The sequence below is a fragment of the Amphiprion ocellaris genome, chromosome 9, assembly GCF_022539595.1.
Source record: "Amphiprion ocellaris isolate individual 3 ecotype Okinawa chromosome 9, ASM2253959v1, whole genome shotgun sequence".
NCBI lineage: Eukaryota > Metazoa > Chordata > Actinopteri > Pomacentridae > Amphiprion > Amphiprion ocellaris.
The window spans coordinates 7964307-7990560 of record NC_072774.1 but is presented as its reverse complement, the minus strand read 5'-3'; the positions used below and the strand labels follow the sequence as shown (position 1 = coordinate 7990560).

General features: G+C 39.9%; 2 protein-coding genes across 4 annotated transcripts in view; one reads left to right on the top strand and one right to left on the bottom strand.

The window, feature by feature from the left end:
• Positions 1-25561, bottom strand: part of LOC111588827 (dynein axonemal heavy chain 11) — a 105701-nt gene extending 80140 nt beyond the window's left edge. The window contains exons 1-2 of the mRNA XM_035943458.2: positions 24877-25561; positions 21948-22158 (exon numbers count right to left, since the gene is read on the bottom strand). The gene's annotated coding sequence lies outside the window, so the exon portion shown is untranslated. The remainder of the gene's footprint in view (positions 1-21947; positions 22159-24876) is intronic.
• sp8b (sp8 transcription factor b) lies at positions 13611-18700 on the top strand. Of its 3 annotated transcripts, none has more exons than XM_035943460.2 (2): positions 13611-13720; positions 16281-18700. In XM_035943460.2, exon 2 carries the CDS (start codon positions 16314-16316, stop codon positions 17616-17618), a length of 1305 nt encoding a protein of 434 aa, XP_035799353.1. In that variant the 5' UTR covers positions 13611-13720; positions 16281-16313; the 3' UTR covers positions 17619-18700. The 3 variants fall into 3 exon arrangements, with proteins under 3 accessions (XP_035799353.1, XP_023155200.1, XP_023155201.1); XM_023299432.3 differs by lacking the exon at positions 13611-13720 and adding an exon at positions 15688-15841; XM_023299433.3 differs by lacking the exon at positions 13611-13720 and adding an exon at positions 15859-16101.
• Positions 25562-26254: the final 693 nt, after the last annotated feature.

Here is a 26254-nt window from a genome sequence, read left to right as displayed (position 1 = left end):
TGCAGGAGTCTAGTCTGTGGATGACACGTGAAGCTTTGTTGTTCATGTGGGAAAGTGTGAATTCTACCAAAGTAAATGAATCACAAAAAACAGGGCTCTGATGTTTGTATGACATGTTAGTGTCAAGTCAGCCTGTAATGGTTTCTCCATGTCTTTTTTTTTGTTTCTTTTCCTTATTATTACCACACTACTTATGAAATACTTATGAAAAAACATACTACTGAAACGATTCTCTATATACACAAAGCAGATCTAAAAATATTGGTTCAAAAATAAGACTTCCTTTAAGGGAAAATGGTATAAACAATAAAAAAAAGGGGAAAATTCTGTATCTTCAGTTACGAGAAAATGCTTTGGGAAAAAAATAAACAAAGCAAAAATTCAATATTTTACATTAAGAGAAAATGCTTTTAAGAAATTAAAAATAGAGCAAAAACTCTGTATTTTCCATTAAGAGAAAATGCTTTCAAAAAATAAAAAAAATCTGCAAAAATTCTATATTTTCAATTACGAGAAAATGCTTTCAAAAAATTAAAAAAAAAAAAAATCTGCAAAAATTCAGTATTTTCAATTAAGAGAAAATACTTTTAAAAAATAAAGCAAAAATTTTGTACTTTCCATTAGTTCCATTCAGTATTTGTGTTGGCAAAACGGCATTTTTCACCCAAACTCATAACTTTTAGGAGATGTCTCATACCTGCTTTTGCACCTGCTCTGAAGCTTTATGGTGGGGGTGTTAAGGAAGGAGGTGGGACTCTAAACCAACTGTCCTGATGCTTTGATAGCTGTGTGTGTGTGTGTGTGTGTGTGTGTGTGTGTGTGTGTGTGTGTGTGTGTGTGTGTGTGTGTGTGTGTGTGTGTGTGTGTGTGTGTGTGCGTGCGTGTACTAGACTTACAGACTAAGGGCTCCCATGCTGACAGTTAACTGAGTAGACAGAGAGGAACCATAATTAGATTCATCTACTGCTATTGACAGATGCGACAAGACTCCAGGCTGATCAATACACACACTAACCATATTGTTCCAAATACCAATAACTGTGAATATCTGTCTTAACCGCATTAGTTACAGTCAAATAATTAAATGTAACCTTTTAAGTATGGATAATCCTGTGTGTCAATGTTACAAATAATCTATTATTGGTGCATAGAAATATCTGCAAAGTGTTTTTTTTCCTTCAGAGATGATGAAAAAACTGAATAACTGCTCAGTAACTTGTGAACTGATTTGTATCTTGGAGTTTTTTGCAATTTAAATCAAAATTGCTATGTTTAAAGGTTAAAAAAAAGGGAAATTTTCCTTCAAGCAAAATGCTACATACTTGATCTTAATCATGTGTTTGTGCTGCTTTATGAGTATGTACATGATATAGTGTTCTTGCATGAATGACTTTGGCCCACCACATCCCGCCCACCAAAAGCTTTTCACTGTGAATATCCCACCCTCAAACAGAGAATCCATTATTGACAATACCAAACACTCTCCTACTCCCTGCCATTGACGTTTGACCCCTTCAGTATTTTTTTTCTCTATTCAGAATCACTGATAGCTTTTTGTTTGCCATAACTGCCCCACTTATATATCCGCGGACGCTGTCCTGCATCGACTGACCGACTGCGAGCAATGCAGATAGCCTAGCAGCGTATAGCACATAATGGCCACCATCTTTTTAGCCTCTAACAATGCTGCTAAAATCAGCTCAATGGTGACATCTTAGCAGCTGTCAAGGATGTCAATATACATTCTGTGCACAAGTTCAGCTAATTGTTGCAGACCAAAATGGGAGACACAAGTGATAATTGAGACCAATTAACCAGAGACAAGTATTGTCCTCACACGCCAAGTTGAACAGGTTGCTTTTTATTCTCCGTGATTATTTGTGCCTTAACTAATGACTGAGATGTGCACTGTCACATGAAACTGACAAATCTCATTTTGCTCAAAGGATCTTTCACTTCTGACCGTCAAACAACAAGCTTACTATATGAAAAAGAATCACATCACACAATATGTAATGTTCTCATAAACAATTATGTGCTTATTTGCAATGAAACAATAAAGCTGAAAGATCAGAGAAGAAGCAGATTAACAAGTTAGTTAGTGCAGTCATCGCTAACAAACTTGGAGCTTGATGCTTTGCAACTTGTGACAGGTAATTACTCAAGCCGAGAACAGGAGAGACGCTCATATTTGATGAATGATTCGCATGTATTTTAATTTCGTGTGTCCTCTGACCTCCAGGGCAGGCTAATGTCTTTTGGGTCACACACACACAGTCTCCTCCGTTCTCCTGTTGAAACACACACACTGGGAGAGAGGGCTGTAGGAGTCACAGTTAATGGGATTACCCCAGCAGTCCTGAGCCATCCCTAACCTCACCTCCAGGTCCCACTGTGGCAATCAGAGGCATCAGCATCAGCATCCTTAACGCATCACGGAGAGTGCTTGTGATACCACGCTGTGGGGACCTCTGCTCTCTAACCTCTTAACACAGCAGCACTCTAACTGAAGTGACCTCTGCTGCTTTATAGAGCTACCCCCAGAAGAGACCTAAACGCAGCATCCAGCAGGTCACAGTATAAGACACCATTAACCCGAAACCTCCAGGCCGGACTCAGTATGTTTTAAAATCTCTCCTCCGGCAATCACAGCAGCATCAACACCTTGTAGGTTGACCCTGTCACGCAGATGCTTGATCTTTAATGCGAGGGTCACATCTCTAATGGATCTGTACTTGCGCCTGTGTGATATGTGTAGCTGACAATAAAAAGAAATGCTAATTTTTATGCTGCTTTGATACTGAAAACACGGGAACTGGTACACATTCCTTCCCATCCACACTCCCAACACGATTACTTAGAAATGAAGCGGAAAATGGAAGCGATTTATTAACGAGACATTAGAGGCACTTTTAATAACCTTCCCATCCTGCTCAGCGGGGAGCTGCGGATTACACCACACAGGTTTCGGTGACACCAGAAAGGAAGTCCCCCGCCGGGTGTGTGAAGAGCGCTGAGGGACACAATACCCGGCCTGGGGTTCTCACATCCCGCTCTGGGCCCTCACCCCAGGGGGAAGGACAATGGGTTAAAAAGGCATGAATGTCCTGCCTATCCAGGATATAATGTAGGTGGCTGCCACTGGGTCTGAATGGCCTGACAGAGCAGCGGAGGGAGAGGCACAAAGAGGCCGTAATAAAAGAGATTCCTCGGGTCAGTAAAGCATTGCATTCATTTTGGCCTCCATCGCTCACAGGCTCTCCTCTCACATTCACCTTTAGTCAGAAACTGCAACAACCATAGGATACATTTAAAACTGGAAACATATCAGTGAAGCGTAAGAGCTGCTCCATTGTCTAAGGATAAATCTTTTTTTTAAAAAAAAAACATTTTGCTACTTTTCAAGCCTGTATTTATATTTATCACCATCTTCAAATGAAAAAAGTTCAAATAAAGCACTAAAATGTTACTTTTCCATCATAAGGAGGAGTCGTAGATGTTCTAGTACAAACTGTGCATGGTGTATTTAAGAAGAAAGGTGTTCATCTGAGCTTGTCTGAGTGCACTTAGGAAAAAAGTTTAAAGGGAAAAAGCGTCACTCCCACTTAAAGCAGAGTTAAGGATTAGAGGAATTCCACAGTATCAGGTGACATATGTTCGTGCAGAAGTGTGAGAAATCAACAGCTTGATTATTTTCCGTGTGCTCGCAATTTGTCCGAGCTAAGAGGCTAACTTAAAACCCTCGGTTGAATTTTTGTGCAAAAAAGAAAAGAAAAAAAAAGCATCCATCCAATATATGCAAGTGTCTCCATTGACTGCAAGGAGTGAACAATCATTAAAATGTGTAACCATTGTCCAATTCAGTGGCCGGGACAATCAGATAATGCAAGGAGACGAGGGATGATGCCCACACAGACACATGCCTTTACTGCACCCTTAATCTAATTAAAGTAAATAAACTTATAACTGATCTCCTCGGTGACAAAACAGTGCTGAGGAAGCTAATTTGCTTCCTTGTTGTGGCTCCAGAAACAGATAATACTGTTTTATTACACAAAGGTCACCAGGGAAATTAACTTCTGGGCCAGCAAATAAAAGAAAAGGCCCCGGCACTCAGAATAACAAGTACATACTGATTACATTCAATCATGAGAGTCCCAGTTGGATAGGACGCTGACCTTTCTGCTGTCTCGTCAGGAAATAAGATATGTAAACGCAGGATGGGCCACTTGCACAGGAGCGTCTCCATGTTGTATTGTGGAAACAATCTAGCCGGGCAGCCACTACACAGCAAATTGTGCAAGTTATCCGTTTGAAAGAAGAAGTTTAATTTTAACAGCTGAATAGAAATTCATGGCCCTTTTTTTCCTTCTCCTGACTCTGAGAGCACTAAATTGGATTAAGAGCACACCACTGAATTCACAATGAAAGAACAAAAAAGTTTCAGCGTCTTTGTCTCCTATTAAATACAGCCAAGAGCATTATTAGTCACCCTCCATTAAATTGATAGCACAATTCAGGTTTTTTTCCTCCTCCTTACATGAGGTGATTTACCGTAAACGAACGATCCAGCGATCATTCGATGATTATCTAAATGAATTTCTGCTATTATTTATTTCAGTTTCTCCAACAGGCTGGATGTTTCTTTTATTGTATACTTTCATTTCATTTCATCCCCCTCTCGCTGGTGCAGTTAGTCACTGTCTCCGTCTTTCTCCATGATTGATGTTTACAGGTCATAGCAATACTCTTAACTCATTAGTTAGAAAGGGAAAGATGGGAGCACTTGCTGGAGTGAGATATTGCCAAGGAACAGAGGGAGCTATTTCAATGGGGAGACAGAGAAACTTAGCGTCAGTGTGATAATAGCCCCTGAACTATTGCATGTTTCAATCAATGGAGACAGAAGTAAATAACAACCAGAGGGGAAGATTCACCGGCATCGATCCCAGCTCAACACAGACCTTGCTGACAATCTATGGTCTGGGCCAGTAATGCTCCCAGTCATCCACAAAATCAATGAAACCCATCCTTTCAATAGCATCCAATTATTAGCACAAAGTAAAGGCAGCCTTCCGCGATAAATCAGAAAACTTTATTGAAAAGCGACACAGACAAGATAAATGCTAATTGGAATGTGACTAATGTGCAATACTAAAACAATACTATTAAAATGGTCAACTATGTCCCCAACTTGGGTTGTATTTCATAAGGGGGGAAAGCAGTACTTAAAACAAAGGGCACTAGTGCAGGTCTTGATTTTGCACAGGATTTTTTGTGTTTTGTATTAAATTCATGTATAAAGCATTAAAATAAATATATTTATTTCAGTTTTAAAGATTCTACAAGACATTGAGAACACTAGAGATTTAAAATACTTCATTTCAAGCATAAATTCTGCATACTACTTTGTATACTGTTATCATGATAAATCAAATTTACAAGTTTGTTCAGAAGGAATATCTGGATTAGTTGGTTTTCTCTCTATAACACAAGATAATATTAGATGTGCTTGAGATGACTTCTACTGTAAATTGGTGCTATTGAATAAAATTGAATTAATCTGCACGGAATTGAATTCATTGCGGAAAATCCTAATCTGTAACATCACTCACAACTGCAGCTAATAGAGATAATATAAAACGCAATATCTCCCTCAGGACTGCAGTGGAATAGAATTATGTAACGGTATGACACAGAAATACTCAAGAAAAGTACCTCAACTTTGCAACTTAGTATGATATTGAAGTAAAAGCGTCTAATTACATTTCATATCTGATCATATCTCTGATCATATCTCATCAGAATACACTTAAGTGAGGCGTTTTACAAAATGTAGAGATGGATTACTAAAGGCTTGATTTGCAAAAAAGACCCAAATACATGATGTATCTATTACCTACTAGCAGGTAAGCAGATATTGAGTGTATGAAAATATAGTGGAGGTGAATGAAACTTCATCTGTGGTGAAAAGTGAGAGATTACAAATGAAACAGAAAGTTGTTTATCCAGAAACAACATGACTAAATGCAAAAATTTGGACCGATCTGAGTAACTTGTGAAGTCATGTGGCTTATTTCAAATAACTTTGTGTGACAAAAAAGTTGCAGCTGAATTTCCAAAGCTATGAGCACCACAAAAACAACACTACTGACCTCCATTGCAGAAATGTCACAGATGAATATCACAAAACCTAACATATCTTAGGCTACTAGACAAAATATGCTTTTGGTATTCAATCATTACATTTTATGAACCTCCTAGTACATTAGTCTTTTTTCTGAACTGTACCAATGATTACAAACTGAGATGCTTATTGGAATAAATCTACATCCACAAGAAAATATGCTAATGTGTAATTTGGTGAACTGACCATTTACTCTTCATGACCAGCTGTATATGAAGCTCTCAGGACAAGTCCAGGCTTTCCAATGCACTCAGCGGAGGTTTACATTAGATGTGGGGATATCCAATGTTCCCCTCTGTTGGCCCCCCGAGTAATAACCATTAATTTCCCATCATAGTTTGTGTTAATTAAAAAAGCTACAGGTTTAATTGCTGTTAAATGTAATGATGTTAGATCTCATGTTCATGTGTTGGGCTCCACCCATCACCAGCTCGTTACTCAGACTTGCTGGGTTTAATCAGATAGAGAAGGAAGACTAGTCTCTAATTATCTGCTCCGCTTCATCATTTAATCTCGCCAAAGCAGCTCTTCACATGTGCTGCAGCCTCAACTTCTAATACGTCTTTGCTGAAACGAGCGCTGATGATGAAACACTGCCATAAACTGTTCTGCCAACATAATTATTTGTTTACATATCAGTTAATTGTGTTTCTATTCAGAGCCCCTGTTTATTTCTTGTGCATATATGATAATCTCTTTATTTTTTCTGCTTTTTCCTCAGAAAAACACTCCTTTTATGTGAAATGAAGTGGAAAAGTCAGTATTAAACTGGGCTAGCATACATAAAAACATAATTTATATGTTGCTGTTTGTTACTTTTTTTATTATATAAACATAAGATCAACCACATTAAAGGAGCAGAATTTATAAAATAAAGGAGTTCTCAGCTGGATTTTCACCAAATGTAATTTAATATATGAAACTACTCCAATGCTGCCGTGATTAGGGATTCAAAAAAGAACAAAAATCCTGCACAAGAGCACTCACAAGTCATCTTTACTGTAACAGTTTTGGTTAAATGAGGCATAAAAATGGCAGCTTTGATGCTGACCTACACTTATATACAGGTATTAAAAAACAATTACCCGCCATTCTTCCAAAATAGCCTCCCGGTGCTTTGCAAAGTAATTTAGCGTGCACTGCTGCTTCTACTGCAGAGTGTAAAACTAGCTGTAGAGCAATCGTGCACTGAACAGGACAGTTCCTGCAGCGAGTGTGGGAAGATGGGAGGTATTACTGCACTAATTTATGAGCGTTCACCAAACTGTCATAAATCTCCTCTTTGCAGCAGCTCATCAGAACCACTGCTCTTACAGAACAGTACCTGCTAAGTGTGCGCTCGAGATCAATCAATTCTTCTTCATCCAAAAATACTTTTAGGTGATGTCACCAATTCATAACAGAAAAATGGTGGAGCCCCGTCACTCATGGGATTTTATTCGCTAAAATCAATGAGAAGTACATGACATTACTTGTGTTGCTGTATGAGTCATACATGAGGAGATAAATACTGCATCAAAAACTGTGTTAACATGTATGGATATGTGGATTTCTTGTAGCTTTCCAACCATCCCCAGACTCTCTTCAAGATGTCCCATCAAGAGCCTTTCCTTCACTGCATGGCTGGGTGAAGTGCTGGTGGAACACACTTGCTTTCAGTATGGAGGGGAAGAAAATCTGATTAAACAATTAGTGTCAATTAGCCCCGACCAAATCATTCTACAAACAATTGGTCTCTAGTGCCCGGCTTAATTACAGGCGACTTTCAGCTCCTTATCAGGAGCCATGTCGCCTGTGATTCATGTCCGACTCATGCCTGTCCCTCAAGCACCATCAATTATCCACCAGTAAACAAAACACCAGGCAGAAAAAAAAAAAAAAAAAAAAAAAATCACAGCTCCAGGTCCCAGGCCTGATTAGCATACCTCTATGTATGCTCGTCAGCTGCAGAGCATAGCAGTGATCAAAGCAGGGATGTGATGAGATGAACAGCACGCTGCAAAATGGACGAGAAGAGAAAACCAGGCCTTGTTGAGGTCTGATTTCAGTTTAAATCAGAACATTTTTAGGAGGAGCTGTTATGATTTTCCTCCCTCCATGCTGAGGTTTGACAGAATATTGGCTAAGTAATCTAAACATCATATTCACATTGTGCCCTTACACATAAGAGATTCAGCCTTTTGGAGTGAAAACTTATGAGATTTTTGAAGTTAGATCATGCAAAAACGAAAGATGCGCCGGCACAAGCGAAACACGTGAGGCCAAACACTCACACGTATACACCAAACATGCTCGATGCACAAAACGTGTGAAGGGGAGCGACAGCAGGCACGATGACATGTTAAATTACCCTGGTGATGTATAGCTTAATGAACCCCTTGTGTTGATCACGCTCCACATTAATCAACAGACATGAACAGATTCCCTTATTTTCTCAATGCTGCCTTGATAAACTGCAATTTCATTTAACCTTGGACAGCAACTTTAATAGCTTCCACAGGACAACTGTCAATACTTCCCTGGGTATACAGTGATTAAATTGCAAGGCGAGAAGTGTGTCCCAGCTTCCTGCTCATCCTGCCGCTGCCTCCCTTCACACTCCTGCCCCCACCAGCCCTCTTTACTTTAAATCACAATTTGTACTTTCACACTTGTAGTGTGCACTTAAAATACAAAGTGAAAACAGAAAAGGGCTGTTGTGTTCTTTTTTTTTTTTGCTTTAGCTATTGGTGTCTCTGCTTCTACAAATACACATTTGGAAAAGAATTTTTATATTCATATCTATACATTTCCCAGTTTTAACCTGTTGTTGTGTGTTGTTTACTCTGTAATTTATTTCTCTTTAAACCAACTCAAAGGTGCTAAGTGAAATCTTTTGTAGCTCCACATAGAATCTTTTAAACAAGAGGTTCTTCAAAGAAACCCCAAAGCTTCCTCAAAAAATGGTTCCTTTAGGTAGCAAAATAGCACTCCAAAAACTTTAGCAAACACAAGTTCTTTAAGAAACCATTTGTAGGATAATTTTTTGTGCATCCAGATAGTAATATGGTAAGTAGTTATTTAAAATAAATGGTTCTTTGAGCATTTTAAATCAGATTATTATGTGTAAGTTTAAAAAAAAAAAAACAAGCTCATGAACATAGTTGGCAATTTCTAAACTTTTCCTTTAACTTCATTAAATTACAGACTAGTAGGAAACACAAACTAAATCCCATCAATACTAAAATCTGTCACTGTCAGGTAGAACATAGACCACTAAAACCTCAAATTTATTTGTGAATCCAAAATAAAATCAACAGTAGATGCCTTTGACAGCTATAGATGCATGTTGATTTTAAGAGTTTTTCAGTATGAACTGTCAGTGTAAGAATTTGCAGGATTTCTGATGCTCCTCCGTTATAATACATTTAATATTTTGAGTTCTTGGACAGACAGTACAACATATTACAGGGCATTTTTTGCCGTTTTCTGATGATTAATTGCCAAAATAATCTGAAGAGTAATCAATCATGGAAATATTCAGTTAGTTTGAGCTTTAATTTCATGCTTTTACCTGACAAAAAAATCACTACAATAACATGGAAGAGCCTTTAGTACCACACTACCACAAGAACCACATAAAGTATGTGAAGAACCATCCCTGAAATAAAGACATTCTTCAATTAGTGATGGTGCTATGAAGAATCAAAGAGCCTTGTGAAGAATCAAGTTATTTTTGGAGTACAAATGTGCCCAGAAACTTTTACATGCTGTATAAAATAACTTCCATATATTTACTTCGAGGTGTGCAGTCTCCAATGTGAGTATTTCCATCACATTTCTGTATTTTTGTCATTGACCACAAGCTCAGTGGACAGGATAAAACAAGACAGTGACAGGCAGTGACCTGAGCCCTGTCATAATGATTTTCTGTGATATCCTCCACCCTTGTCAATTTAGCATAAATTATCAACCATGAAAGGCCTGCTGGCTGATTAAAACCAATTGTCTGGGTAGGGAAGGACAAGGCAACCTCTTTATTATATGATAAACTAAGTTAATGGAAGAAGACAATCTCCCCTCTGGGAAATCGGACTGACTCTTAATTAAAGCATTGTGTTGTCTCTGCTGGATAGAAAGACCTTTTCTATTATCCTAACAGGGGAAACTTTAAGGATAAAGTGATAGATAAACTGAGGCAACATGCCAGGATGGAGAAGAAATAGTTATTCTTCCAGTGCCTGAACAGACAGAGGAATTTTTCTTTCCCCAAGGATCACATATTTGTGCAGCTCGCAAATGTAATCACAGCCAATCAGATCATACTCACTCTAAACAAATAACGCTTTAACAGATTTGTTTATCAAAAACAAACACCCGACACTTCCTAATTACACTTGATCTCAGAGCACATTATCACCTTTGGAGAACATGTTTCATTGTCACATCCGCAGCTGAAAAGATTCCAAGTTGTTGTGTGTCACACGTTTTATCTCGAGGGGGGAAAAAAAAAAACAACAAAAAAAATCTGTGTTGTTGTTCCTCTCTATCTGCGCTCGGTCGAACAATACGGAGTTTGCCTTACTCTTGTGCTCCTCGGATGACATAACAGAAAAGCAAACATTTCTCTGTCCTGCGCCTCTCGTTGGCTTCCTCCACCCACACTTGAGAGGTGACAGGCGTACACCCGGACTTCCATTATTATCCAACACAGCAAGAATGCCTCCAGGAGGATAATTACTGAAACTTGAAGAGCCAGGGCTAATCCTAAGTACTTCACTTTGTATGACTGCCTCGCCCGCCTGTCTCTTAGGCTGCCGCTCACACTGACAAAGTGCAATGTTGGGCTCAGTGAAAGTCAATAAGAAGACCTCATTGCCCACAGATGTAGCAGTCAAGCCAAATGGTGGCAAAATGCACTGTTATGTGTGTTTATCATAAACAGAAACGCTGCAATCTATCACCTCGGCTAAGCAAACAAGTGGTCCGGGACATACAGATCATAACATCCAATAAGCCTATCCAGCAAATCCCCAAATAAATTGCTTAACTCGTTTTATTTTAGTGAGAGGAGGCCATCAGGAGCACAGATAGAGTGTGGTAGACTAACAGAGGAAGGAGGGCAGCACTGACAGCCACTATATAACCTCAACTATAAAAACCTGGCAAGAGAATTTCACTGCTGCTGCTGCTGTCAGGCCTGGTTTGACTGACAGGTGCCGAGACAGATCATTAACACCCTTTCCTGACATATTTGCGTGACAAGGCTCATCACACGACACCCACTGTAATTCTCAGGATATTCGTTATTTAACATACAATTATCTTAATATAGGGAGACAAATTATGCCCATCCAAATTACCATTGACATGGTTTCCATGTAAACCATCAACATGGCAACTAGGGAACAAAGAAGCCACTGCCAGAGGTTGTCAGATATAACAAGCAACTTTAAATTAAAGCCTCTAAACAGCCTCCAGAGGGTGGCCGGCTGATTCATGATTTATTTTTGTGATAAGTGCATAAATTTCAACCTACTGGAGGTGAAGAACAGCTTCTTGTTTTGATTTCGCCCTCTGCCTGATTAAAACTTGAAAGGCAGGAGAAAAGTTTCTCTCTGCCGGCTGTGTCCATTCATCCCAGGAGGAACCAGAGGCTCCCGTCCTGCCAGACAAAGCCAGGAACAGCTGGCTGATCGATACCCGACAAAGGCTCAGAGGTTAGAGCAGTCAAAAGATTGTTAACTAGCCATTTTATTTGCCAGACATTTATATCATTGTTTATGGTTCAGTGCACCCCTTCAGTACAGGCCATGCTGCACACCTGTGCTTGGAACACTTTGAGGGCCTCTTCAGCCACTCGGCATGACCTCATGGGCCAAGCAAAAAGACAGATAGACAGATAGATGTTTCAGTGCAAGCGCAGTTGAGTGTGTGCACCGACAGACCGGGTGTGATCTGGACTGCAAGTGCACATTCCTGCAAATGCATGTGTATTTATGTTTGTGTGAATATGAGTGTTGGTGTACCAGTGCTCCCCCAGGCTGCTAACACATGGCTCTGCTGCCACCACTCTGGCTCGTGTTGTGAGTGCCCCTGCAGGCTGGCAGACACAGGGAGACCCTCTCTGTGGCTCACCCAGGCGGAGAGGGGCTTCCTGCACATCTTTTGTCACACCATTTGGGCCCTTGTGTCTGTGGCTGCCCTGCTCCTCCGGACCCACTTGGCAGCCACTGTGCAGACGGACATCTGCTCTTTCCAACCTCCCGGTGAATAGAGAAAACAACAACCCAACAGACCTCTTACTCTATGCTCTGCACACTTTGCTGCATACAGTTGCACAGTGCACCATCTATCTATCGATGTATCTACAGTATCTATATTATAATTACAGCTGCCACAAAATTGATCACAGCATTATCTCCTTTTTTAATTCTTGGGTTAACACCAGTGTGTAAATAATGCACCCAATATGTCTGTTTTATAAAGAATGTAGAAAAATAGAGGCATTAGACCTATATGCTGCCTGAGCCAAAGGTTTTTTTCCTAATTGCTGCTGATCCACAAGTGATTACCTTCATTTCACCTCCAGAAAAAAAAAAAAAAATCCACCCTCGATATCAAGGCCTTCAGATTATCGAGCTGCTTTGTAAAACTCCACATTTAAAGTATAGCTCTGCATCTATGGCCCTGACTCCTCTTTTCCCCCCTTCTTCTTCCCGGTTCTCTAAGCAGAGTGATTCTGGAGCACGCAATATTGAACACACTTTGTTCGTGCTCAGCGGCCCAGAATAACTCGGTCATTATGGTGGCGAAAGGGACAGGTTTTGAGTTTGATTTCATGATGGTAATATAGCCCATGTGTGTAGGAGAAAGAAAGCCTTCAATGGGGACATCTGTTCAATGCGGCTTACAGTTACAGCGATAGGAACAACCTGTGCGCACCATATGAACGAGAACCGACCCTCTAACTCTTGCTGATATGCAACAGGCAACTAAAGACTGTTTTTTTGTTTTTTTGGGTTTTTTTGGAGAGGTGTTGGTCCAAGAATACATTAGACATTTTGATTTTGAAGTGGATTAAATATCTCTTGTACCGACTCCTGTCGGGGAGTTATCACACTGACCTCTGACATCAGTCTTGCTGGTATGATCACTTGGTAATTTGTCACCAGAGGCCAACATGTCCCCTGTAGCTGCAATCGAACCGTGCTCTCCAAATGTGTAAAATCCCTTTTACGCATAATATAATGAATCCCCATCCCTTTTAAGAATAATAACAGGTGAAAAACAATCTTACTGGTAATTGTTTTATATTAAAAAAGAAACTTTAATTGCACAATATTTATATAATCATGTTAGGAGTTTTGGTGCATGAGGTGGAAAAAAGGGTCAGCGGAATTTTTTTCCCCCAAGTTATTCCTAATTGAATTGCCAGTGTAACATTTATCTGGCAAGGTCCACAATCACAGCGGCAGCAGGAGATGTTGTGTTTTACTCTGCTGAGAGCAAACGTCGAGGGTCAATCAATGCACTGCGGAGCGGAGGAGCACGGTATGTAGGTTTTTATTTCTCCTCACGTTTCCTTTTTTCTCTCTCGCCTCAAACGCTGGTACACAATAATCGCAGCTTGGTATGATTTTTCCGTAGCTTGCGTGATTGGTTAGTTTGACAGAAATAAAATAATGAATGGGCAGCAGCAGGTTGATTTCTCATCTCCAACGTCAATAAGCCAAATGGATGTGTGTGTTTCTATAAAATCCGACTTTTAATAGATTTTTACGATTGTGATAAATATTTTAAATGCGCATCGCCACGCTCGTTCTAGTTTAAAATAATTAAACTGACGCTTGTCGCCTGCAGTTTGGAAACAAGCGTCAACACGACTTAAAATAGACACACATGCTTAATTCAACGCGGAATAAATGCAATTAATTTGTTAGAATTGTCTCTAAATATTGGCAACTAAATAACACATGCTGCAGGATTAATAATTAAGGTGCAACAAAAAATCGCTGCATTTATAATGTTGCTGCACCTGCTTCGGGGGCTTTTATACGGTGAAAATATTGAGTGTAATTTTATTTTCACCCCCTTCATTTTATACACGTGAAGGTAAAGCAGTGTAAATCCAAAAAAGCAGTTGTCCAATCCTAGAAACACAAGAATTAATCAGATAGTCCATCTATCACGCTGTGTAATAAAGGAAGCGACATGGGTTAGGCAGATGATGTGATGAATAATCCCTGGTCGTTTTAATTAACTTTTCCCTGTCCTGTAATGACCAAGCTGGTCAACAGACCCGGTCAATAAGCATGTTAATATCAAACAAATAAAACTGCGGATGATTAAAAACCTCCTGCGTTATTAAATTTGAAATTCAAATGAAATTTATGCTTCCAGTGCACACTGCATGCTAATGGCTCCAACAGAGTCCCAGGGTTCAACACGCGATTTAGCCCACAAGTTCTTATTATGTAACATGAGCCTCCTTTATAGATTTTTAACAGAATGTCAGTGCGCAAAGTGATGAACTTATTCCATATAATCAGTTTATCATTTCATTTTCCAGCGCAGTCGCTCACTTTAATAAATAATTTCAGTTAAAACGTGGCACCAGCGTTATGCGTGTTCCCAATAACCCCTTAAAAAATCCCCACATTTCTGAATTTCCAGGCAGTAAATCTTATAAAGTCAACTACATCGACCTCTCATCTTCTGTTTTAAACTAATACAGCCTATAATAAAATGAATAATCTTCCCCCGGAATGCACCACGTTTTAATCAAAACTGTCAGGATAATTGAACACAATTACAGTAATGTGAAAGTTTGAGACGATGTAATATAGGTCCACTGGCAGAACAATGCAGCCTTTATATCTTGTGTAATAGTTTGTGTATATTAACCTTCTAAAGAAGTTAAAACATGCAAAAGAAAATTACGCTAGAGGCAGAATAATTTACTCAGAAAGATATGGAGATGTTCTTGGAAAAACACACACCGAAAAACTTGGTGAAATCATTACAAGCACAAATGCGGGCAGGATTAAGCGGAGTTTAAACTTTTACGCACGAGTGTATTTGCGGAAAAGAACACGCATGGAAGTTTTGGAGCTCTATAAGGGGTATTAAAGAGTTCTGAGAGTGTAAAACTACGCTTTTGGAGGAGTTTATTTATTGTATCGCGGTGCGTTTTGGTGCTAGAGTATGATTTGCCAGCTTTTTTTTTCATTATTTATTTACCACAGGTGCGCAGGTCATCACTCCTCTTTCCTTTAAATTTATGGAATGTGATGTTCTGTAAAATCTCAATACTAAGTGGCCCCCTAATTCCTCCTTCCTAATTCACTCTCATTTAACTTTACCTTCCTTCCGCTGTCTTTTCTTATGTGGGGGGCGGTGAGGGGGGTGGAGGAGGGTGGAGAGCTTGTCTGAAGGCGCTCTATTGATGACCTCACGGTAGTATGTGGCGGTGCGGCGGGACGGAGCCGCTGATTGGTCGCCCGTGTCACAGCGGCACTTCAAAGCCGGAGAGGAGCCTACAATTGTGGAAGAATGGGCGGAACACATCATTGTATTGCACACCTCTAAAAAAACAGTGCTCTGATTCATAAATATAAAAAGATCCTCTGAGGAGGGTAGTGTTTTTGTGTGATGGCAACTTCACTTCTAGGGGTGAGTCTAAAAGGACTTTCTTACTGGTTTAATTAGTTCTTGTCAATGTCCTGCCGAAGGGGGATTAAACTTACAGCGGGCGCAAAGTAGCAGCAAAGCCAGTGCGTTGGTTATATTTTCAGCGAGCGCTTCGTGTGAGAAAAGCTCTGTTAGACGGGGATAGAAGTTTGGTGCGCAAAAACACGCATGTTTTCCTTGGTGTCCTGTTTGGCATGCATTTGTAAGCGCCGTCTGTCGCATTTCACTCTCTGTTCGTCCAGGTAGGAAGTGATAATAATCTACTGTGATGATTTCCAGCACTTAAAAAATAATATTAAAGTCATCTGCTAAAACTGGGGAAACTACTTAAAGCATCTGTTTCCAGCTGAAATTCTGTGCGTAATTAACCTGCAACTTGTTAGACTGAGCAGCCACTTACAGTTTTTCTTGTCCTTTTCAGGAGGAGCCGAGGTTAGGATCGACTCCTTTAGCCATGTTAGCTGCAACATGTAACAAAATAGGGAGTCCGAGCCCTTCACCGTCCACTATTTCGGATAATTCTTCGTCATTTGGAAAAGGCTTCCATCCGTGGAAAAGAGCCGCCGCCAGCAGCTGCAGCCTCGGATCCGGCCTGTCCGGCTTCGGGGTGTCCCGTAATGGATCTGGCATCTCGGACTCTTTCGGCACCAACAGCTCCAGCGGATCCAGTGCCTTTTCCCTCACGTCTGGTACCTCATCTAGTTCCCACTTTGGAAACGATTATTCTGTTTTCCAAGCGTCCGTTTCGAGCAGCTCCCAAGAGCCCAGCCACCAGCCGGTTTTCATCTCTAAGGTGCACACCTCAGTGGACAGCTTGCAGGGCATCTATCCGAGGATGAGCGTTGCGCATCCGTACGAGTCCTGGTTCAAATCGTCTCATCCCGGTATCCCCGCAGGAGAGGTCGGTACCACCGGAGCCTCTGCGTGGTGGGATGTGGGAGCTGGATGGATTGACGTTCAGAACCCTAACGGAGCAGCACTACAAACGTCCTTACATTCCGGTGGACTCCAGACCTCCTTGCACTCTCCTCTGGGCGGATATAATTCTGATTACTCGAGTTTAAGCCACTCTGCTTTCAGTACAAGTCCCTCTCCACACCTGTTGACAACCGGCCAGCACCTGATGGACGGTTTCAAACCGGTGTTATCCTCTTACCCGGACACGAGCCCCTCTCCGTTAGCCGGGGCAGGGGGGACTATGCTCTCCGGGGGTCCACCTGCATCTTTAGCGGGGTCTCCGAGGTCATCTGCCCGGCGGTACTCGGGCAGAGCCACCTGCGACTGTCCAAACTGCCAGGAGGCGGAGAGACTGGGACCGGCGGGCGCCAGCCTCCGGAGAAAGGGTCTCCACAGCTGTCACATCCCCGGCTGTGGGAAGGTTTACGGGAAAACGTCTCACCTAAAGGCGCACTTGAGGTGGCACACCGGCGAGAGGCCGTTTGTGTGCAACTGGCTCTTTTGCGGGAAGAGATTCACTCGCTCCGACGAGCTCCAGCGACATTTACGCACGCACACCGGGGAGAAACGATTCGCTTGTCCGGTGTGCAACAAGAGATTTATGCGTAGCGATCACCTGAGTAAACATGTAAAAACTCACAGCGCCGGAGGATCCGCCGGCTCTGGATCCGGAGGCAGCGGAGGCAAGAGGGGGAGTGATACCGACAGCGAGCACAGTGCACCGGGGAGCCCTCCGTGCCATTCCCCTGACCTGTTGCACCCACCCGAGTCAGCCCAGGGAGTGGGCATGAACGGCCTCTAAAACTGCCCTTCAGTGAAGTAAAAAACTGTGAAACAGCAAAGTGTTGTGATGGAATTGTCCGAGAGGACACGAGAGTGGACATACTTTGGTGTATGCGCAATGCTTCATCCTGAGTGTTGTCATTTAATGAGAAAAATAGGTTTCTTTGACCTTTTCCAAGTGTTTAAGACTACTAATTGCATAATTTCATAGCTGTACCATCAGAAACTTCTCATTAATACATCTGCGGTGTGAAAGTGTAATCAAGTTCTTGTGTGACACACTGGAGCAGTGAAACTTTCTGCAGCCCGATCCTGAATAATGTTTTAATTCCCAGTAGAAGACAGAAAACACTGCTGTGAAAAAATCTGGGGCCTGCAAAAGTTGTGCTGTCATACATATTGTTCAAAACCAAACACTGGCACTTTATTATCGAGCAAGAGGAACTGTTTTTAGTCACTGTGGATGGACTGCTCGGTAGGAACAGATACCTGTAGATTATGGAGACGCATGGGATGATTTTACACTGTATCTGTCTCATCCCATGAGCGGTTTGATAATGGAAGAGCAGTTGGAGGTTTATATCACATTATTGCTATTCAGTCCACAGCCTACACTTATGTGCGCCAAGTTTATAAGTAGGCCAGCCGAGGTTACTTGACTTCGCTGCAAAAATGTGTTGTATATACTGAGAAATGTAGGTTAGAATAATTACAGACCAATGTAAAGGTGAGCAATGTTATTTGTCCAGGAGACGATTTTGTATAGGTATTTCTAGTTGTATATGGACTCTAGTAAATATTTCAAAATATACGGAAATGTACTTGGATTTTTTTTTTTCTTTGACATGATATGAAATGTATTGTGGGGAGTTATATTTAACCACGAGTTTTTTCTTGTATTTAGGGGTCTATCATTAGGCGCACTTTGAATTTATTTGTAAGGTTTGGAAATCATTTACTGTTTACCCACTCATTTAATTTAAGTAAGCATGTTGTAAAGTGATTTTAATTTTACAATGATATTCTTTTCCTCTCTCTCTCTATTCCGAGAATGGCTTTTTATGTGAGCCACTCAATAAAGTCAGTATGAATTCAGAAGCAGTTGATCGACTCAGTTTGTTTGCTTGTTGAGTCGATGAAACTGAAAGCTTAAAATTAAAGCTTGTCTGGGATTTATTATTTTTGGATTATCTAACACGATTCCCGTGTTTTGGTTCGGTTTTTTTTAACATCTTAATGTGACATATTGTGAATAATGTGGAGTGTTTGTGTTCTCCGTGGTGGACTTTAGAGTTTTTTCAAACCAGATGGGGGAAAAGGCCTGCAGCAATATCAGGGCCTCTGCCAGAAATTCATTTAAATTTAAATAATAAAATCACACAATTATCTGCTTAAAAATACAGGGAAAGGGCTGAAGTGTGCGAATTTAAATGTAAGCTAAACTCCATCGTGGTCGCTTTGTGACTTTTTCTGTTGAGGGTGAAAATCTGAAACTTTTCCAACTTTTTCCACACCGCTGCCTTATTATTGGTTAATTGCAGTGTGAGAAGTATCGCACAATATTACGCATATATCTAAAAAGATCAGACAGCAATTCTAATATTTGCTTTGCATTACTGTACTTTGTTATTTTTTTCCACAAAATTTGCAAATCATTTTATTACTTTTTGTTTCCAGTCAAACGTTGCTTTACGCACAGCTGACATTCCCCCACTCGCTTTTACAATTTTAAATGGTTGTACCACGTTAACATAAATGCACAGCAGATTTACAAAATGTAAATAAATGCTTATTATTCACAAGAACATGTAAATATTTAAATAGTGTAATTCGCAAAATGTAACTTCTGGTTATAATTCTGTGGCGATTTTTTTTTTCCTCCGTCAGGCTGGGCTGAATTTCACTTCATCTCGAGTTGTTTAAAATTACTTGACTCTTATTAAAATTCAAAAGTATAAGTATGAGCTTTCAGAAAGTAGCACAAGTGTGTTTGCATTTATTCAGTATCAATTTATTTATCTTCATTTTATCACTCACTTGCCTGTTAACGATGTGTATTTAGACTTCTTGCCCATTATCAAAAACTTCTTTCTTCCATTTAGCTGCCACGAGTTTTAATTTTTGTTGTTTGAACTGATAATACAGAGAAGGCAATTTTTCAAAAATTTTATTCACGTATTGTTTCCTTGTTTCTTGGTTTTACGCGTCAAAATTACGCACCCGAACTGGGTTGACAGTGTGCGCGCTGGCACCACAATCATCCTCTACACTGAGCAACAAAAAATGATAAGCATGTTAAACAGTACAACTAATTATTATTACTAATTATTGTGACTTCTTGTGCTTTTCGTTTTCTTCGGTTGACTGTGAGGAGTGAACTTAAATCAGTAACCTGCAAACTTCTGCTCGGCGACCCTTCATGTGCAGCTGTGTAGCGCCATCTAGCGCTTTTACGCACAATCAAAAGTAATTTTAAGAACAGCATTGATCCATTCTGAGAACTTTGTGTTTTCGGGGTTCTAGTATTATTTTAACTGGGAGAATTCTGACTTATTTAACCTTTCAGTAGTGACACAGTTTTAAATTTAACTGTTGGTGCAGCACAAAGAGGTTAAATTTAAAGCTTTGATTTCAACAAATGCCACTGCAGAGATGTTCCATGATTACCATGTTTAGTTATTATGAGACGTGCACTACTGAGGAAAACAAAAGACGACCACGTTTTCCTACAATGTCTTCTTGAATCACACCTCAGTGTTTGACAATCTGGAAGCAAAGTTTTACATGTCTTCCTGGGTCTCTGAAAACACTTTTAATTAAATTGAAGCAAATTAGAAATTAAAATTCAAGTATTTACAATCACTAAGGATGCATTAGTTAGGAGCTACATTAAGATGTGATTATTCTTTGTGTCCATCACCCACAGTCTTTAAATGTTATGTTTGAAAATCATCTGTCTTTCTCTCACACACACTATGACATACAGCTTCACACACGTGCGCACAAACAAATAAACAAAGTTGCAGCGTCATTGTTTTAGCAGCATTATTATAAAACATAAAATCCCAGATGCTGAAATGCTTTTGTGAGCCAGCAAAAGAAAAAATATCTTTTAGCAAAGGACAAATGCACCGCTGTTTAATTTCACTCGGTTACCACTGAACATGGTTTGATTCCACACAATATTCCCTGGAACTGAACCACAGCAGAAAGAGCATCAACAGAGAAAAGGAAGATGAGGAGAAGAGGCTAAAGAAGAAGCCTCGTTCATAGAGATATCCAAGGCTGCCAGAATAGAAAAAGCAATTTGTAGAAGGTAGGCTCCAAATAGTTCTATTTAAACTCCTGTCTTGACTTAAAATTTGCAAAAGCTTAAACTATTACAGGGGCTGCACAGTGGAGTAGTGGTTAGCACTTTCGCCTTGCAGCAAGAAGGTCCCTGGTTCGCGTCCCGGCTTTCCCAGGATCTTTCTGCATGGAGTTTGCATGTTCTCCCTGTGCATGCGTGGGTTCTCTCCGGGTACTCCGGCTTCCTCCCACAGTCCAAAAATATGCTGAGGTTAATTGATCATTCTAAATTGCCCGTAGGTGTGAATGTGAGAGTGATTGTTTGTCTCTGTATGTAGCCCTGTGACAGACTGGTGACCTGTCTAGGGTGTCCCCTGCCTTCACCCGAGTCAGCTGGGATAGACTCCAGCCCCCCCGCGACCCTAGTGAGGATTAAGCGGTGTATAGATAATGGATGGATAAACTATTACAGGCCAAGAACAACTTAAAGTGGTTTGCACCCGTCAGCTTTGCTGCAACTTCAACTGCCATACTTATATCATCCATTTTTTTTTTTTTTTTTGTGCGTTTGTGTCTTGCCGCATCAGTTTTGAAGTACGCTGCTCAAAGGGAAAAATATCCAAACACAAAAAGGACTTTGGGAAAATACACTTGGTTATCAATTCAAGTTCTCTCTTTAGAGTAGCCTAAGATTGAACATATTACGGGTTTGAATAAATTAACATCAGGTATTTAACATACAGTTTCAAAAGACAGGATTTTTTAATTCCAGAAAAGAGTGAGTCAAAAGCTGAATTAAAAAGCTGGTTTTAAGTAGTCCTAAAAAATATGTTTTTTAAGGTGAAATTAAACTGGTCTTTGATTAATTGACAGAATATTATTTATCATAAACTGCTATTAAAATGTGCAGCCGTGAACCCTCGAAAGCCAAAAAACAGCAGCTTTGACCATAATATACTGTAAACAGCCACAAACATGCAATAATTACATCTGAAAAGGCTCATTTCAGCCCAATGTTTCGGTGTGCAATGCTCTGTGTTGTCATATTATTAGCACCTACCCAGACTGTTGTGGCATCACCTGGTCCTCAGAGGAAAGTCCCACCGCTGGCCTCGATTGAATTAAGCTGGCCTCAGGAAGTGAACGCATGCCAGGATGAGGAGGCCGAGCTGCCAACTGTGGATGAAGGCCACAACAACAACAACAGCAGCAGCAGCAGCAGCTATGGTCAGAGCACACAATGTGTTGGCAGCCAGCTTTGATCCAGTCACCTAGAAAACAGGAGAGAAACAATATTATTCCAAAGTGCTATTGGTGATTTTCAGGTTCTGCTTAATAAGGTGAGCCACGGGCTTGACGGCGGCTTCATGGAAGAGCCGGCTTCTGTTGGTACAATGAGATATATTATATTTTAGTCGTACCAGTAAATCACAGTGTTGTCGCACCACCTCTCACCGGTGATGCCTCTACGGACAATTTTGTGGTTAGAAAACACCAAACCGCACTGCAGTTGTCATCAAACCAACCAATCTCCTGGGAAAAGGCAATTTGACAAGGCTCAGAGGTTAGTCAAAATAATTAACAGTAATTGCTGGGACACTGACAGGGCTGCCCTTATACAATGCTGTCAGCAATTTAGATCCATGTACGTCACAGGTGGTGCTTCACCTGTCTGATCAGCGCATGGAATTTCTACAGATTCAACCTCAGTGTGAGAAGCTCCACTGGTTTCCCACACTTACATCCCTGATTGAATGGCATCATTGCGTGAGTTGACAGAATAAATGTCACTTTACTGTGATTCAAAGTGAACTATGGAAAAACACCTTCAACAAAAGAGAGACAGAGGCTGCTGAAATCAAAAGAAGGAAAATTTGACATAAAAACAGACCCATAATCACATCATTTCATGCACACAGTTCTCTATGAATGAGGTAGTAGTTTATCCAAAGAATAAAGCAAGAAAGTATAATCCATGTCTACCCATGATGAAGATTTTAATTAGCAGGGAAGACCTTAAAAATGTGATTTTGTTTTTGCATCTGGATGAATAAATTGTCACAAAAAGAGCAACCGAAGCATTCATTATACAATTAATGAATAGCAATCAAAGCTTTAAAGTAATTTAATCACAAATTGTGCATCTTTAAGAACCTGTAGGCATGTACATTCCACCAGTCCACACTTAAAAATATCTATATAACGTTTAAGACTATTATTTTTGCTTTTTAAAACAAAAGTAGCAGAATAACAGATTTTGCTTCACTGTAAGAAGACAGTTCTTTTGGATACTTACTGAATTGCTATGACTCAAATAGAAAAATAAATTGTCAAATCACTGCAACAATTGAAGAGATTACGTCTGTATGGTAGAGAAATGGCTCCCTCAAGTGGCACAAGTATGCAAGCATCAAACTCCAATTCCTTGTAGAATTTCTGTCATATTAAGGCCATAAAACACATCTCAGATTAGAATTTTATCTACAACATGGAGCTGTCTTATTCTTAGTGTAGCTTGCTGACAATTCATGTTATTATTGATGTCATAAGATCAAAACTGAAAGCAACAGTTGTCCTGTTGAGCTGAAAATGTTTACTTTAAAGGAGACCAAAAATGCTGCCAACAGTCAATACCGAGTTGAATTCTGGTTGGATCTTTCTTGTTTACAGGCAATATATATATATATATATATATATATATATACACACAGGTAAGTCCAAAACGATTCATTGCAACGCCAAATTTGGATGTATAATAAATTTTTACTACACCAGTAGGCTTCTTCCACATGGAAATGATAAATAAGTGACAAAAGACAAAGATAGTAATGAGGAATTAGAATTATTTCAACAATTTATTTTAAATTTTAACTAAAAATGCCATGTCAAAATTACTCGTATTGTCAGAAATTCTAATCACACATAAGTCCATGCAGGTCAGTTAAATTTGCATGTATTTAATAGATGTGTTGAAATATATGATCATAGAAGCCACAATGTAAAGTGGGTAACTATTTAGAAAACCTAAAATCCTACTGATAATCTACGCATAGTACAAAAGGTCATATTAGTCGGCTCTATCTTGTGACTCGCAAAATAGACAGATAGTATGTGAAGTATCAAAAGGAGCTTTGATAAGGAATTTCTCTGAACCTTCTGTACCTCATTCTGCAGGCAAAAACATTCAAATCACAAGCTGTACCAAAAACAAAGATTGTACAGGGTTTGAATGTAAATAAAGCCTGTTAAGGTGATGAAGCAGGATGTAGCAATGCAGCTAATGACAGAAGGTGAGAATCAGACTCTAAGGAGAACTATGATGCAAATTTCACTTCGAATGCTTTCTGTGGTAGTTTTAGTTGATATTGAGAACAGCTCAGTTCATTGTAGGTTACTGAATAAATCCATTAGTGGATGATTCTGCTCATTTTTCCTTTTGGTCAAACAGGTTACAATAATTTTGTATTAGAGAAATTCAACAAAAAAAAAATCACAACAATATCCCCTGACATCGTCACAGATGTTTCACATAATGCAGCTTCTATACCATTCCAAATGGTTCTGGTCATTTCTACCATGTTTTAATACACTATAAATTGAGAGCAGTAATTAACAGCAGTAGTTCTTTAGTCAGTTGCAATGCATGGCTAAAACCAGAAAGCTTAGTGAGCTTGTTTTCAGGTCTGTCACTGACAGAGAGTTGTCCAATGTGACAGCTAACAAGGTGGAGTAAGGCTAAAAAGCCCTTTCCAAGTGTTTCAAGAAGTACAAGGAGTTTCACACTGTGTAAAATCCCAAAGGGGCGGTAGGAAGACTAAAGTGGGCCTTACACTGGCAGAAATGGTAGTGGGAAAGGATAGGAGAAATGCCAGGTTCGCCCACAAAACCACCCTGATGACTCAAGCAATTCTGGTACAAACATTTGAAGACAGACACTAGCAGACTCTGAACAAGGCTGGTCTCCTTTTACACCAAAAGCACAAACTCACCTGGATAAAGAAGAAAGCTTTTGGTCAGCTGTCCTCAGGTTGAATGAGATGAAATCGGAGGTTTTTTGTTACAGGAACAAAGTTTTGTTTGATGAAAGAAAGAAGAAACATCCTTCCAGAGTTCAAAGCAGGGCTACAACACGTTGCTAACTCCATTAGCATGTTGGGCTAACAGCTGACTTCCATACTGCTGTGTTTCCATCAGAGTTAAAGTGGGCAAAGCCAGATATATTCAACCTAAACCAGGTGTACTATTGTCATTGGATAATTAGTTACACAGGATTTTAAATCTATTGGATGATGAATCCAAGTGTGGGGTTGCAGCCTCTGTTTTTTTTTTTTTTTTTTTTTTTTTGCTCTGACTGTGGCGACACCCACCTTGGATTCATCATCCAATAGATTTGAAAGCCTGTTCAACCAATAATCCAATGACAATTGCACATCTGTTGACTCAGATGAAGACACAATAGTGTTGAAATGTTAATCTGGTTGCACATTTAAACACTCTGAAATAATCATAATCATAAAGGGCCCTTTTGTACTCTAGAAATGTGTTTAAATGTTTATGTGGTAGTGAAATTATTGCATCTGTGTTCAGCTGGAATGTGGACGCGATGCACATTTTGATAACAATGTCTGTGCAGTAGCAACAGAATATGTGCAAGTGCGACAACGCAGAAGTGAATATAACTTTATAAACAGGTTTGACAACACAGTTCTATAGTGGGGGATGTTAATTAGTAACGCCAAAACCCATGCTAGTGCAGCCAGTGAGAATATTTCCTTCAAAATGTATAATCTGCTCAAGAGTGCTTAGTTGCATTCCTTCAGGACGGCTGGTGGATGAAAGGTCTCACATCCAGAGAAACACTGGAACTGTTCTGAAGGGATATTTCAACTTTAACATGAATATTCATCTGCAAAGATAACAGATGGGATACAAAGAATGGGCCTTTCTCAAAAGGATAAATGAAGTTCTATTATTCATATTAAGCAGTATAGCTGATTTAAAGTATAGAAACAAAGTCTTAGGAGAACCAATACACCAACCCTGAAAGCAGGTCTGTCCAATAGTTTATTTTCTTCTTAGGAGACAATAATCAGGTCATAGATGAGGGTTGCAACTCAGGTTTGCACATAAGAGCCCAGGAAAACTACAATCTGGATTAGACTGGCTCTAAACACAAAGAGGTGGATTAATCAAAGAGCAGACCAAATGAAGGAGTTAGAAGCAAAGTGGTCCAACCCACAAAATGCCCAAACTGAGTTTTACATCATTTCTGTAATATTTTATGGTCTAGATTCTAGTGGTAAAGTGGTTTAACCCACAACCCAAATGTAGCGTTACAGTGGCGCTTTGAATGATAGACCATTCTTG